The sequence below is a fragment of the Hypomesus nipponensis genome, chromosome 25 (assembly GCF_054491055.1).
Source record: "Hypomesus nipponensis isolate SF chromosome 25, ASM5449105v1, whole genome shotgun sequence".
Taxonomy (NCBI): domain Eukaryota; kingdom Metazoa; phylum Chordata; class Actinopteri; order Osmeriformes; family Osmeridae; genus Hypomesus; species Hypomesus nipponensis.
In genome coordinates this window covers 3,110,001-3,123,672 of record NC_140385.1, presented here as the reverse complement: position 1 = coordinate 3,123,672, position 13,672 = coordinate 3,110,001, and the positions used below count along the sequence as shown (strand labels likewise).

At 50.3% G+C, this 13,672-nt stretch overlaps 2 protein-coding genes across 2 annotated transcripts; one reads left to right on the top strand and one right to left on the bottom strand.

Moving 5' to 3' along the window:
• Positions 1-1,936: 1,936 nt before the first annotated feature.
• Positions 1,937-7,028, bottom strand: LOC146221784 (uncharacterized). The gene is made up of 3 exons (XM_084691944.1): positions 6,532-7,028; positions 4,912-4,958; positions 1,937-3,272 (listed from the first exon to the last, which is right to left on the bottom strand). The coding sequence occupies exon 3, from the start codon at positions 3,264-3,266 to the stop codon at positions 2,121-2,123; it is 1,146 nt and encodes a 381-aa protein (XP_084548070.1). The 5' UTR covers positions 3,267-3,272; positions 4,912-4,958; positions 6,532-7,028; the 3' UTR covers positions 1,937-2,120.
• On the top strand, positions 5,357-11,506 carry ccnb3 (cyclin B3). Its single transcript, XM_084691943.1, has 12 exons — positions 5,357-5,868; positions 6,082-6,224; positions 6,551-6,637; positions 7,035-7,129; positions 7,305-7,500; positions 7,792-7,890; positions 8,271-8,363; positions 8,537-8,674; positions 8,826-8,981; positions 9,067-9,216; positions 9,572-9,702; positions 10,846-11,506. Exons 2-12 carry the CDS (start codon positions 6,141-6,143, stop codon positions 10,913-10,915), a joined length of 1,299 nt encoding a protein of 432 aa, XP_084548069.1. The 5' UTR covers positions 5,357-5,868; positions 6,082-6,140; the 3' UTR covers positions 10,916-11,506.
• The last annotated feature ends 2,166 nt before the right edge of the window (positions 11,507-13,672 follow it).

The following is a 13,672-nucleotide window of genomic DNA, read 5'->3' as shown; positions in this document are numbered from 1 at the left end:
CCCCAACCAGCCCCTCATCTCCCTGAACCCCCCAACCAGCCCCTCATCTCCCTGAGCCCCCCCCCCCAACCAGCCCCTCATCTCCCTGAACCCCCCAACCAGCCCCTCATCTCCCTGAACCCCCCCCCCAACCCCCCCCTCATCTCCCTGAGCCCCCCAACCAGCCCCTCATCTCCCTGAGCCCCCCCCCAACCAGCCCCTCATCTCCCTGAGCCCCCCCCCCCCCAACCAGCCCCTCATCTCCCTGAGCCCCCCCCCCCCAACCAGCCCCTCATCTCCCTGAGCCCCCCCCCCCCAACCAGCCCCTCATCTCCCTGAGCCCCCCCCCCCCAACCAGCCCCTCATCTCCCTGAGCCCCCCCCCCCCAACCAGCCCCTCATCTCCCTGAGCCCCCCCCCCCCAACCAGCCCCTCATCTCCCTGAGCCCCCCCCCCCCCAACCAGCCCCTCATCTCCCTGAGCCCCCCCCCCCCCCAACCAGCCCCTCATCTCCCTGAGCCCCCCCCCCCCAAACCAGCCCCTCATCTCCCTGAGCCCCCCCCCCCCCAACCAGCCCCTCATCTCCCTGAGCCCCCCCCCCCAACCAGCCCCTCATCTACCTGAGCCCCCCCCCCCCCAACCAGCCCCTCATCTCCCTGAGCCCCCCCCCCCCCTCCAGGACCTCTGGGTGGATTGAACACTATAATGAGACGTTCACTTTTCACTTCACAGATCAACAAGGAACAAGGAAATTGAAAATACGTCATTGACAACGATGATCAGATGTTTTCAATGTGTGTGTTTCAGTGTGTGCGTGTGTTTGGTGTGTGTGTGGGTTTATATAGTGTGTGTGTATAATGTACTGTGTGTGTGTGTGCGTACAGTGTGTGTGAGTGTACGTACTGTGTGTGGGTGTATCTGTGTGTGAGTGTATGTACTGTGTGTGGGTGTGTGTGTGTGGGTGTGTGTCGACTGCGCATTATCAAGTAGGCCCACAGGCTGCAAGGCCTCTGTAAGTGTGTTTCCTGCTGGCTGGTGTTTTCAAGGCACCCCACCCAAATATGAACCGAACAAAAGAGAAACTAAAGCACACACACGCTGACCTCATCCTTTCTCCCACACACCCTCCGCTGTGTGTGTGTGTGTGTGTGATCCATGTGTGTGTGTGTTTGGTCCTTGTGTGTGTGTGTCCAGCTGCATCTCTGGTTGTTTCCAGTGGTTCCTTACACTCCTACAAATGTGATTCTCAAAATCCAGCCCAGCGGATTACTGGAGTTGAATGTGTGTGTGTGTGTGTGTGTTGGGCACTAAGCACCCTGATCTCATCCTGTCTTTCACACTCCCACACGCTCCAGTTGTTGATGAGCTAATCAGTTCATGGTCAGAACCACAGTGTGTGTTCATGCTTGATACAAGCCTTCATCTCATCCTTGGACTCCAGGCCAACACTGCTCATTCACCACATCCTTTAGAAGTTTGTTTGAAGAACAACAGCAATAATATTTATGTGGTTTCTGCCTGTGTCTTGCCTTTTAAAACCCCCCAAATATTTGCTTTGAACCCTTATTTGTTTTTCCATTTTTGCTGGCTGTTGTGGAAAGGTGGGATATTCACAACTCTCCCTTGCCATCTATATATCACAGTGTTGATGTCAGTGCTATGGATTCCTGTGTGTTGTGTCTGCTAAAGCCACATGTGATATAGAAGATAAACTAAAGATCATCCCGTCAGCTGATTACTTCTGGGGTGGCGCCCTTTAGTGGCTGTTACATGTCATTACCACACACCCACACACACACACACACCCTCACACACACATCAGCAAACACTGCAGACTGTGGAGGGTGACGTGTTTGACTGGGTGCATGGTCAGGCTATGGTCAGGGTGGTTGGACCAGTGGAGCTGGATGCTGATTGGCTGGTGATTAGGAGAGATAGTAGAACTTTTCTGTCTGTCATTTATTTGTCGTGACCGGGAGAACAAGAGGAGAAATATGTCATAGAAGAAGAATTGAAAGAAGCAAAACTACAAATACACTATGTAGTACAATAGAAACATCACACATCATATAAATCAGTCAGGAAGAATACGAAAATGTAACAATGGAAAAACAATGGAAACATAACCAGGTTGTGGTGCAGCTATGCCCCCTGCAGCTCAGCTGCAGCCTGGGAGAGGGCCTCAAAGACCAGCCTGCCTGCGTAGGCCTTCAGCCTCTCCCCCCCTGGAGGATCACGATCCTCAGCAGAAGCTGCGGCGACACGTCCAGGCTTCGACTCTGGAGCTAACGCAGTCTCCTCGTCCACAGGGCCGATGTGACGCGACGGAGCGGATTTGCTTCCGGGTCTCGTCGCTTGGCTTACGGTCGTCGGTACTTCCCGCTTCCTCCCGCCGCTCGTCTCCGTGACGACGGTGAGGGCGGCCGTGACGATCCTCTCAGCCAGACGTCCTGCCGCGAGACCGAGGCTGTGGTCGTCACTACTACCTCGCTCCCGGAGTTCCATCGGCGAAGGGCATCGATTGGTCACCCAGCCGATGATCTCATCGGAGAGAGCCCCCGCATACTCCTCGAGCTCGACCCTGTCGAGGGGTCCTCGCACGTCCCCGAAGCTGTCCAGGACAGTGCCTGATGAAAAATCGTCTCGTTCCCAGACGACGTCCCTTCCTCTCTCGGAGGTCTCTAGCGACAACGAGCACAAAAGACTCCCCACAAAGTCCTGGTTGGGCTCCTCGGTGACCTCCGACCCCAGCCCTTCGCTCGTCTTCTCCTTGGGGGTGGGGGGTGGGGGCGAGGGCAGGAACTCGTTGGCCAGACCCCCCTTCAGCTTCCGGATGAAGCTGTTCCGGCTCTTCACCATCTCTGGAAGGAGCGGGGTGGTCGGGGGGGCATCAGGATAGTCCAGGGATCCAGCGTTGGGGAGGCCGTTCTGGGGCAGGGAGGGGCAGCAGGAGGGGGGGTTCCTGGAGGCGGAGATAGAAGACCCAGGATATCCAGGCTCCTCCTCCCCATCTGCTCCCACAGCTTCAGAGGCCTCCTTCAGAGCGGCCTGGAGGGTGAGGGAGGCCAGTTGCCCCGCCAGGCTCTCCCTGTCCCGAGGGGGTTCTGGGGGGCCCTGGGGCCCGGCCCCCTGGAGGATCCTCTGGGCCAGGTCCCGGGCATAGCCATCGATGAGGGCCACGGGGCTTCGGGAGCTGCTGTTGTGATCCGGACATCCACGGGCGCGTTCCGGAACCTTCGGAACTCCGTGGTCTGAACCGGGTTCTGTAACTTCACTTGCCGCCTTCATCGAAGCCTGCAGGGAAAAAGGAACAGATAAATGCTGTCGAAAACTAACAACCATAAACTTTTGGTTGACCATAAACCATAAACTTTTTCTTTTGGTGTCATATGAATGACTCTCTAAACAGCCATCCTTTCAGAGTCAAGAGGTGTTGCTGCTGGTTAACAGACACAGGATGGAAACTGAGTGTGGTTGGGGCTCCTCTGATGATGTGCAAGGTTCCAGGAAATGAGGCGCGTGACAGACAGGAAATTCACGGGCTGCTAACATGATAGATTTCTGAAAAGGTTGTTTGAAAAGGTTTCACTGAACTGAAATGATTATTTTGGATGTGCTTTGAAACGGTTGTCAATTTACCAAATGTACATAATCCAAGTTTTGAATTTTTATGTAAAAACGCACATTTGCACTGACACAAAATGTATCTTCATCTGTGTGGGAATTGCGTGTTCTTTCACCATTCCGTCACTCACAGATCATATCGAGGGTTCTACATAAATCTTCACGGAGACTTCTCGTCTTCAGCTCTTGCCTCGGTGTGTTCCAAGGGGCGATGGAATGTTCCAGAAGGTAACGGAATCCATGTGTGAACCATCTCTACTTCCAACCTTCCAACTCTGCACCCAAAAGCCCGCCAAGCCCAGTGATGCTATCACCACAAGGGATCGCGATGATTCAGACACAGCCTGATGAAATCATTGTCAGGGATCTGATGGTGCCGGAGGGTTTCCATCATTGAAAACATCGTTTTCTGTCTCTCTTGATTTGTGCGTCCATCTTTTAGTGAGCTCGGGTGGATTCGATGCCTTCTTCATTTCTTTTACATTTAACATTTACATTTAGTCATTTAGCAGACGCTCTTATCCAGAGCGATTTACAGTAAGTATAGGGATATTCCCCCCGAGGCAAGTAGGGTGAAGTGCCTTGCTCATTTTTCACAGCCGGGAAATTGAACCGGCAACCTTCTGATGAATAGCCCGATTCCTTAACCACCCCTTTTCCTCCCCTGCTGTTTGTTCCGGGGGTCTGACTTGAGACAGGGAGGATCAAGTGCACCAGATGAGGCTTGGGGTAGCCTTGATTCGTGTCACAGTTTATGCTTTATGGCTGCGCCCCAATGTGATGGTTATGCTGTTTGAGACAAATCAAGGGCACCCCACTGGAAAGGAGCAAAGCAGATTTGACCGAGGTCGGGTCAAAAGACGAGTGAAAACAATCCCTTTGAGGAAGTGAGAGGACATAGGGAAGACGTGAGAGCGATGAAAGGAAGCAGGGGAGGGGAAGAGAGCAGAGGCTAGTCTGACATCTATTTGGAGATGCACATCTTCTGGTGTTTTTCATGGTAGCAGGACAAGTATTCTTTTTCACCGCTTCTGAAACACCACCAAGGTCATTTCGCAATTGGTTGTTAGAGGACAGACAGTTCATTACTTTACACCAGGAGGAAGTGGATGAGAGGAGGTGGAGGAGAGGGAGAAGAAGGGAGAGGAGAACAGGTGAGTGGAGGATAGAGGAAAGGAGGGGAGAGGAGTGGAGGTGAAAGGAAAAGAGGGGAAATGAGAGGAGAGGAAGGGAGAAGAGGAGAGAGGAGGGGAGAGGAGGAGGATATGAGGAGAGGCAGGCAGCTGGGTGTATAAAGATGGCTACTCACCGTCTCAGTGAACTGCAGGCCAAGCAGAAACTTGTGTTGTGCTAGATCTGTTTGGGACGAAAGTGTAGTTCAATGAGGAAATGGTGTGACAGATAACTGTGAGAATCACTTCCTGTGTGTGAGTGTGTGTTAGCTTGCATCTCTATGAGTGTGTGTGAGGCCTATGTATGCCAGGGTTGAGGGGAGGGGGGGTAAGCTTTCGTATTTTTGCTACCAATCAATGGCCAATCTTTACTGTGTTTTACCTGTTTTCAGACACAAAATTGGATGTTTGCGTATTTTGTTATCAACATTTTTTTGTTGAACATTATTTGTTCAAACATGTTGTTTGGAAGCCAGGAAAAATAGATAGAATTACGTTTTATTTAAAACTATTAAATTCAAATAGAGAAATACATTTTCGCAAAAAACGAGACAATTCGTGTCCCGGGAAATATTTTATTTAAACCGGGACAGTCGTTCAAAAAAGAGAACAATACCGGGGAAACCGGGACGGGTGGCAACCCTAAAATCAGAAGAAGAACCAACTGATTTTAAGATTACAGCACGAGAAATATTTGACCAGGTTATGAGGCATACAAAACCATGTCTGAGTTTAGGGAATTGTTTTTTTCCAGTTCGATTGAAGGGATTTAACAGTGGGTGTTTGCAATCTATGCGATGCCAAACTCAACGACAACAACATTCTCTGAGCCCATATCTGATTGGTTGCTAAGGAGTTTGAAAATTCCGTGGCCGCCTCCCCTCAACAACGGCATCCTAACTACGTGCCGATAGGACAGCTACGCACGATCTTCAGCCAATGGGCTTCTTCCGCCTAAGGTTTGGATTCAACAGCGGCACACTTTTGTTACGGGCTCGCAGACTGAATTTACACTGTGGAATTAATTGCATGATTTAAGTTACTTTTGCATTACGAAAGTTTTGGGTGAACTCACTGCAAAATCGTAAAACAAGGTAAGATCAAACTGTTTTCCTCAAACATTTTGCCTTGCTGCATGTGTCGCAGATAAAATCCACAAGCACTCAACTTTGTTCATCGTAGTAGCTCGGGAGTTAGTTAAGGAGCTAGCGCTAGCTGTAAACAAAGCAAGGTGAAGTTGCGGCTGGAAGAACCCGTCTATTTTCAAATGTTACCCGCCTATTTGATTGCATTTTTGTATTAAACAGATAGCAGCAGGTATACCCATTGCATCCTCATAAGATTGGGATCAGGACACCGGGACACCATGCCTTTCGTGAGGGGAAAGAAACCCACTGCTACGGGCGGTAGCAGGATACCTAAACTGCACGCGAAAGCCACGGAGAACCAGGTGATAAACGTCACTGATAACGACAACCTGAAATAGTTAGCCTTGAGTTAGCAAACAAGCCTAACTTGTTTGTTTTGCTTACGCAGCTATGCTGGCGAGCTAAATATTCCTCAACACTTTCCTAATGAATATGGTTCGCCAACTAAATGAACAAAGCTAATGACATCACGCTCAACATGCACATCCATTTGCCTCGTGCGGGGGACAAAAATGTATTTCCTTATATATTCCTTACGTAGGTATCAGTTAGGGCTGAGCTTTTTCTTCTCTAAGCTACGACGCTTACACATTTAGGCAATCGTCTTACGTGTGTGTGTGTGAAACAGGAGGAAGGCCCCCTCCAGGTCAAGAGATCCTCCGCTCCACCTCAGGGAGCCCCGAAGAAGAGAGCGGCGTTTGTTGACATCACCAATGTGAGTAGACTCCGCGAAACAACAAATCCACAAATCGTGGCCAAGGTTTGTCTAGAAGGAGGAAATGAATCATGCTGGTTCTCTCAGGACGCCACCTGAGAGAATCGAAACGGAGCCCTGCCCTGTTCGTCCTTCTGACATGCTGTTTGTTGGTTGATGCCTGTCGGATCGCCATGACGACGGGTGATGTTTCTGGGCGATTATGTTTGATTTGGCCGTCATGGATCGATACGTGTGTGTGTGAGAGGTTCTAGTCGTAGCCCCCCTGTGAATTAGATGGTTTGGGGGGATCAGTGATGCTGCAAGCTCTCCAGACCTGATGGGTGGCTCACAGGCAGTTTTGACTGCCCAATAAAGACAGTTTTGTTTTTGTTGATAAAACCTCTCTCTCTGATAGGCCGGCAAACTCAGCTTCTCCCTGCCAGGCAGGAAGAAGGAAGTGGGGTCGAAGGCCCAGAAGAAGACCTCCAAGACCAGGGCCAACCTGAAGAAGTAACGCACGCGCACACACTCTCTCTCACATACACACACACACCCTATCACACGCGCAGACCTGTCACACACACACATCCTGTCACACACACACACACACACTCGTTTCCCCTCATGTGTCACTGTGTATGTTCAGTGGGAGCTCCTCTCTGAGCCTAGCTCTCATGTGTTCCAGGACTTCCTCTGTTAGCTCAGAAGGACCCGAAGAAGTGAAGAAACAGGAGGAGGAAAGGAAAGAGGGAGAGGAGGAGGAGGAGGAGAGTAAGGAGGGAGAGGAGGAGGAGAGGACAGCGACCCCCCCAGTAGAGGAGCTGGGGGTTTTGGAGGCCCCCCCTCATAGAGAGCTACCCCCCCACCTGCAGAGACCTCAGGTACGAGAGCCTGGGGGGGTCATCTGAATCTTTATCATCATCCTCATCATAGCAGAGAGGGTTTACTGATCACCCTTTTGTTGTCTAGCCGTGACACAGTCAGCAAGTCCTGCTGACAGAGGCGAGACTACAATATTAGCATGCACAAATGTGGCTTTCAGTTTTTTTTCTCTGTCTAATTTTTCTCTTTTTTTCTCTCTCTCTTTCTTTCCCTGTGCCTGGAATTCTCTCTCTTCTACCCTGCTCTCTCACTTCTCTCCATCCTTCTCCTTGCTAATCTGCCCCCTCCAGATCCCAGAGCAGTTTGATATAGACTCAGAGCACCACAATGATGTCTCCCTCACTGCGGAGTACGCCAAGGAGATCTTTGACTACCTCAAACAACGAGAGGTAGCACACACACGCACACACACACACACACACAGTCACACTCACACACAGTCATTTGTGCTTCTCTGAACATCAAAGCGTCCTCTTGTTCATACTTGTAATCTCCTGAACCCCTCTCTCTCTTTCTCTCCTTTTTCTCTCTCTCTATTTCTCTCCCTTTCATCTGTTCCCTCATACACCACTCTGTCCCTCTTTCTTCCATCACTCTCCCCTCTTCTCTCTCTGTCTGTCTACCCCCCCACCCCCTCTCTCCTTCTCTGCCCCTCTCTCCCCTCCTCTCCCTCCCCCTCTCATTCTCCCCTCTTCTCTCTCTGTCTACCCCCCCACTCTCCCCTCCCCTCTCTCCCCCACTCTCCCTCTCTCTCCCCTCCTCCCTCTAGGAGAAGTTTCCTGTGTGTGACTACATGGCCCAGCAGCCCAGTCTCAACCCAGGGATGAGGGCCATTCTGGTGGACTGGCTGGTCGAAGTCCAGGTGGGTGTTACTCACCAAGAAGTGTGTGTGTGTGTGTGTGCCTGAACCCGTTGTTATTTTCTGTCCCTTTCTGTTCCTGTGTGAAAATGAAAACACTTTGTGTGTGTGTGTGTGTATGTGCAAATGCATATCTGATCCATATTGTGTGTGTGTGTGTGTGTGTGTGTGTGCAGGAGAACTTTGAGCTGAACCACGAGACCCTGTACCTGGCTGTGAAGCTGACCGACCACTACCTGTCTGCCTGCCCGGTCAACAGAGAGGCCCTGCAGCTCATAGGCTCCACCGCCATGCTCATAGCCTCCAAGTTCGAGGTGAGACCACACATGCACGCACCAATGTCTTTCTGAGATTTTTGACAGCACTGATGCATAAAACCTTTTTTTTGCTCACAAACCCTTCTTTCCAACCCTCCCCGTCTCTCTCTCTCTCTCTCTCTTCTGTCTCCCTCCCTCCCCCCTCCAGGAGCGCTCTCCTCCCTGCCTGGATGACTTCCTGTACATCTGTGATGACGCCTACAAGAGGGAGGAGCTTATCTCCATGGAGACGAGCATCCTTCAGACGCTGAGCTTCGACATCAACATCCCTGTCTCCTACCGCTTCTTGCGGCGCTACGCCAAGGTGTGTGTGTGTGACCTGTCCTGTTTGTGTGTGTGTGTGTGACCTGTCCTGTGTGTGTGTGACCTCTCCCCCTCTCTTCTCCCAGTGTGTGTGTGCAGGGATGGACACCCTGACCCTGGCCAGGTTTGTGTGTGAGCTCAGCCTGCTGGAGATGGACCTGCTGCCAGAGAGAGGCTCCGCCCTCGCCGCCGCCTCCCTGCTGCTCGCCATGGTTACCAAGGACCTGGGAGGATGGGTGGGTTTGGGAACGCACGCACACACACACACACACAGTCAGAGAAGGGCACGTTCTCAGATGCACACATGACCTTCTCTTCCACACACTCACACCCCTCTCACCTGAATATCTTTAAACAAGACTAACTCTCCGTCCTATCTCCTCCTCTCCTCGCCCTCCCCTCTCCCCCCTCTCCTCGCCCTCCCCTCCCACCTCCTCGCCCTCCTCTCCCCCCCCCCTCCCCTCTTCTCACCCCCCCCTCCCTCCTCCTCTCCCCCCCCCCCCCCCCCCCCCCTCTCCCTCCCTCCCCCCACCCCTCTCCTCCCTCCCCCTCTCCTCCCTCCCCCTCCTCTCTCCCTCCTCCCCTCCCCAGTCCCCCATCCTCCAGTACCACTCAGGCTACTCTGTGTCCCAGCTGGCTCCGCTGGTGCGCAGGCTGCACGCCATGCTGGCCAGCCCCCCCGACGACAAGCTCCGCGCCGTGCGCACCAAGTACGCCCACAAGTACGTATGCTTACTCCCTGAGCAATACACAGTGCTCACTTCAGACATGATCACTACAGAGAGCACACTTCAGACATGATCAGTACAGAGAGCACACTTCAGACATGATCACTACAGAGAGCACACTTCAGACATGATCACTACAGAGAGCACACTTCAGACATGATCACTACAGAGAGCACACTTCAGACCTGATCAGTACAAAGAGCACACTTCAGACATGATCACTACAGAGAGCACACTTCAGACATGATCACTACAGAGAGCACACTTCAGACATGATCACTACAGAGAGCACACTTCAGACATGATCACTACAGAGAGCACACTTCAGACATGATCACTACAGAGAGCACACTTCAGACATGATCACTACAGAGAGCACACTTCAGACATGATCACTACAGAGAGCACACTTCAGACATGATCACTACAGAGAGCACACTTCAGACATGATCACTACAGAGAGCACACTTCAGACCTGATCACTACAGAGAGCACACTTCAGACATGATCACTACAGAGAGCACACTTCAGACATGATCACTACAGAGAGCACACTTCAGACCTAATCACTACAGAGAGCACACTTCAGACATGATCAGTACAGAGAGCACACTTCAGACATGATCACTACAGAGAGCACACTTCAGACATGATCACTACAGAGAGCACACTTCAGACATGATCACTACAGAGAGCACACTTCAGACATGATCACTACAGAGAGCACACTTCAGACATGATCAGTACAGACGGCATGATGCAGATGAGAGCTCATCTGTGCTTACCAGACAGAACTCTCTGTATATTCTCTCTCTTCTGAACTCTCTCTCTCTCTCTCTCTCTCTCTCTCTCTCTCTCTCTCCTGAAGTATCGCTTTCTCTGTTTTTTCTTTTCCTCCTTTTCGCTTGCCCTCTTTTACCCCCCCCCCCCCCCCCCCTCGCTCATCCATATTGATTAACTTCCTCCCAGAAGCTAATTGGTTGAATTAGTCAGTGGTGATTTACTTTCTGGTTTTGATCTTGTTTGATTTGTTTATCTACTGCATCAACAGCAACAACATCCAACGTAGATGCAGTCTGGGAGGAGAAATAAGTCAACAACATCTAAGGTTTTCCATGTTCCTTATTCTGTTTCCAGGGTGTTTTTCGAGGTGGCGGCCATCCCTGTGGTTGCCATAGAGACCCTGGAGAGTGCTTTGCTGGCATGATGGTGATGTCAACAACGTGTGTTTCTAGGAAAGAGAACCCTGTGTATATAATCTGTAAGATTTATAAATATATATATATATATATAGAGAGAGAGAGAGAGAAAGAGAGAGAGAGAGGCTTAACCATATTATCTGTCAATCCTGTTTTGTAATAAAGATGTGTTATTGCAATTTGTAAACAATCTAGGTGTCCTCAGCAATGTGCTTGTTATTGTTATAAATGTGTTATAAATTATGTTCATAAGCATTTTATTGTATTATAATGTTCATTCCATTGAGACATTTGTATTCTTTTTATAACTATTTTAAGAAAAAAAGGCCTTGTTGTTGTTGTGTGTGTGTTTGTCATAAGTATTGGCAGTGAACTACCGGTTGTTGAGTTTAATTTACGGAAATCTAAGTATATTTCTGCAGTTGTGTGTGTTTTTTTTACTGTGTATGTGTGTGTATATAGTTTGTGTGTGTGTGTGTATATATAGTATGTATGGTGTGTGTTTGTGTTTTGCGTACTTTGTGTGTACAGGTAATCATGTTTGTACGATAGTGATACCTGCCTCTTTTTTTTTACGGCTTTCTGTCAAGGCTTTGAAAATAAACTGTTTTAGTTGTTAAGAAAATGTCGTCCTTTTTCCAGTATTCCTCCTCCACCTCTTGCCTTCTTTCTCCCTGTCTCGTGGCTCTCCAATTCGCTACTTGCTGCTAATCGAACAAAGATTACTGTTACTTACTTCTTATCAGCATTTTTTAAGGTCACAGCTGTTAGTCTGTTGGTGTTTCCGTGTCTGTCGTCTGTGTTTCCGTGTCTGTCGTCTGTGTTTCCATGTCTGTCGTCTGTGTTTCCATGTCTGTCGTCCGTGTTTCCATGTCTGTCGTCCGTGTTTCCATGTCTGTCGTCCGTGTTTCCATGTCTGTCGTCTGTGTTTCCGTGTCTGTCGTCTGTGTTTCCGTGTCTGTCGTCTGTGTTTCCGTGTCTGTCGTCTGTGTTTCCGTGTCTGTCGTCTGTGTTTCCGTGTCTGTCATCCGTGTTTCCATGTCTGTCGTCCGTGTTTCCATGTCTGTCGTCCGTGTTTCCATGTCTGTCGTCCGTGTTTCCATGTCTGTCGTCTGTGTTTCCATGTCTGTCGTCCGTGTTTCCATGTCTGTCGTCTGTGTTTCCGTGTCTGTCGTCTGTGTTTCCGTGTCTGTCGTCTGTGTTTCCGTGTCTGTCGTCTGTGTTTCCGTGTCTGTCGTCTGTGTTTCCGTGTCTGTCGTCTGTGTTTCCGTGTCTGTCATCCGTGTTTCCATGTCTGTCGTCCGTGTTTCCGTGTCTGTCGTCCGTGTTTCCATGTCTGTCGTCCGTGTTTCCATGTCTGTCGTCTGTGTTTCCATGTCTGTCGTCCGTGTTTCCATGTCTGTCGTCTGTGTTTCCGTGTCTGTCGTCTGTGTTTCCGTGTCTGTCGTCTGTGTTTCCGTGTCTGTCGTCTGTGTTTCCGTGTCTGTCGTCTGTGTTTCCACGTCTGTCGTCCGTGTTTCCGTGTCTGTCGTCCGTGTTTCCGTGTCTGTCGTTCGTGTTTCCGTGTCTGTCGTCCGTGTTTCCATGTCTGTCGTCCGTGTTTCCATGTCTGTCGTCTGTGTTTCCATGTCTGTCGTCCATGTTTCCATGTCTGTCGTCTGTGTTTCCATGTCTGTCGTCTGTGTTTCCATGTCTGTCGTCCGTGTTTCCATGTCTGTCGTCTGTGTTTCCATGTCTGTCGTCTGTGTTTCCATGTCTGTTGTCTGTGTTTCCATGTCTGTTGTCTGTGTTTCCATGTCTGTCGTCTGTGTTTCCATGTCCCCCCTGGTTCATGATTCCCCTCTGGTGTACCCCAGGACCGAGGGGGAGATAGAGACCCACTGGTTCATGTGATGAGTTGTGGTTCTGTCTGGTGGCCAGCAGGTGGCAATGTGGTGCCTCTAGGGACGGTGGCTTCATGAAGTGATCTTTCCGCAGAAGAAGAGCGTTAGTTCCGGTGACGTCCAGACCAGACAAACGCAATTCTGTTTGCAGACTCACGTAGACCCCAAAGCTCCTGAGCACACTGTTTCTCCCTCCTTCTCTCCCTCCTTCTCTCCCTCCCTCCATTCTCCCATTCTTAATACTCTGTTTCTCTCTCAAGTCTTTTTTTCGCTCCATCTTCTCTCTTTTGTCTCTCCAGCGTTCCCTCTCCTATCCATCCTCCCCCGTCAATCTCTCCTTTCACCTCCTTCAACTCACCTCCTTCAACTCTATCTCTCCTCTCTTTAGATCAATTTAATTGATTGATGGTCCAGTCATCCCATTTACTCACATGCTTTCTCTGTCTCTACTCCTCATTTTACCCCACCTCCCTCTCTCTGTCTCTTCCTCCTCCATTTCCCCTCTGTCCCCCATGCTTTCCAAACTATTTTTCTCCTTCAATCTTTGTCTCACTCCAACACATTTTTGACTCATCTTTCTCCCTTCCGACTCTGTTCAACCGTGCTCCCATCTCTCTCTCTCTCTCTCTCTCTCTCTCTCTCTCTCTCTCTCTCTCTCTCTCCATCCCAGTGAAGGATCTTCATAATGACATTCTGTATGATCAGGCAGATAACCTCTGTGGAACAGGCCCCGTGCCCTCTGTCTAGGAACAGAGTAAACATGTGCTGTCTGCGATGGTGTTCAGGGTCCACCACAATGATTAAAGGTGAAGCTCTGGAGTTCCACAGTTCTGACTTCTGCTCCCGAGGGTTGGCCCTGCTCAGGCTGTGGGAGGGTGAATG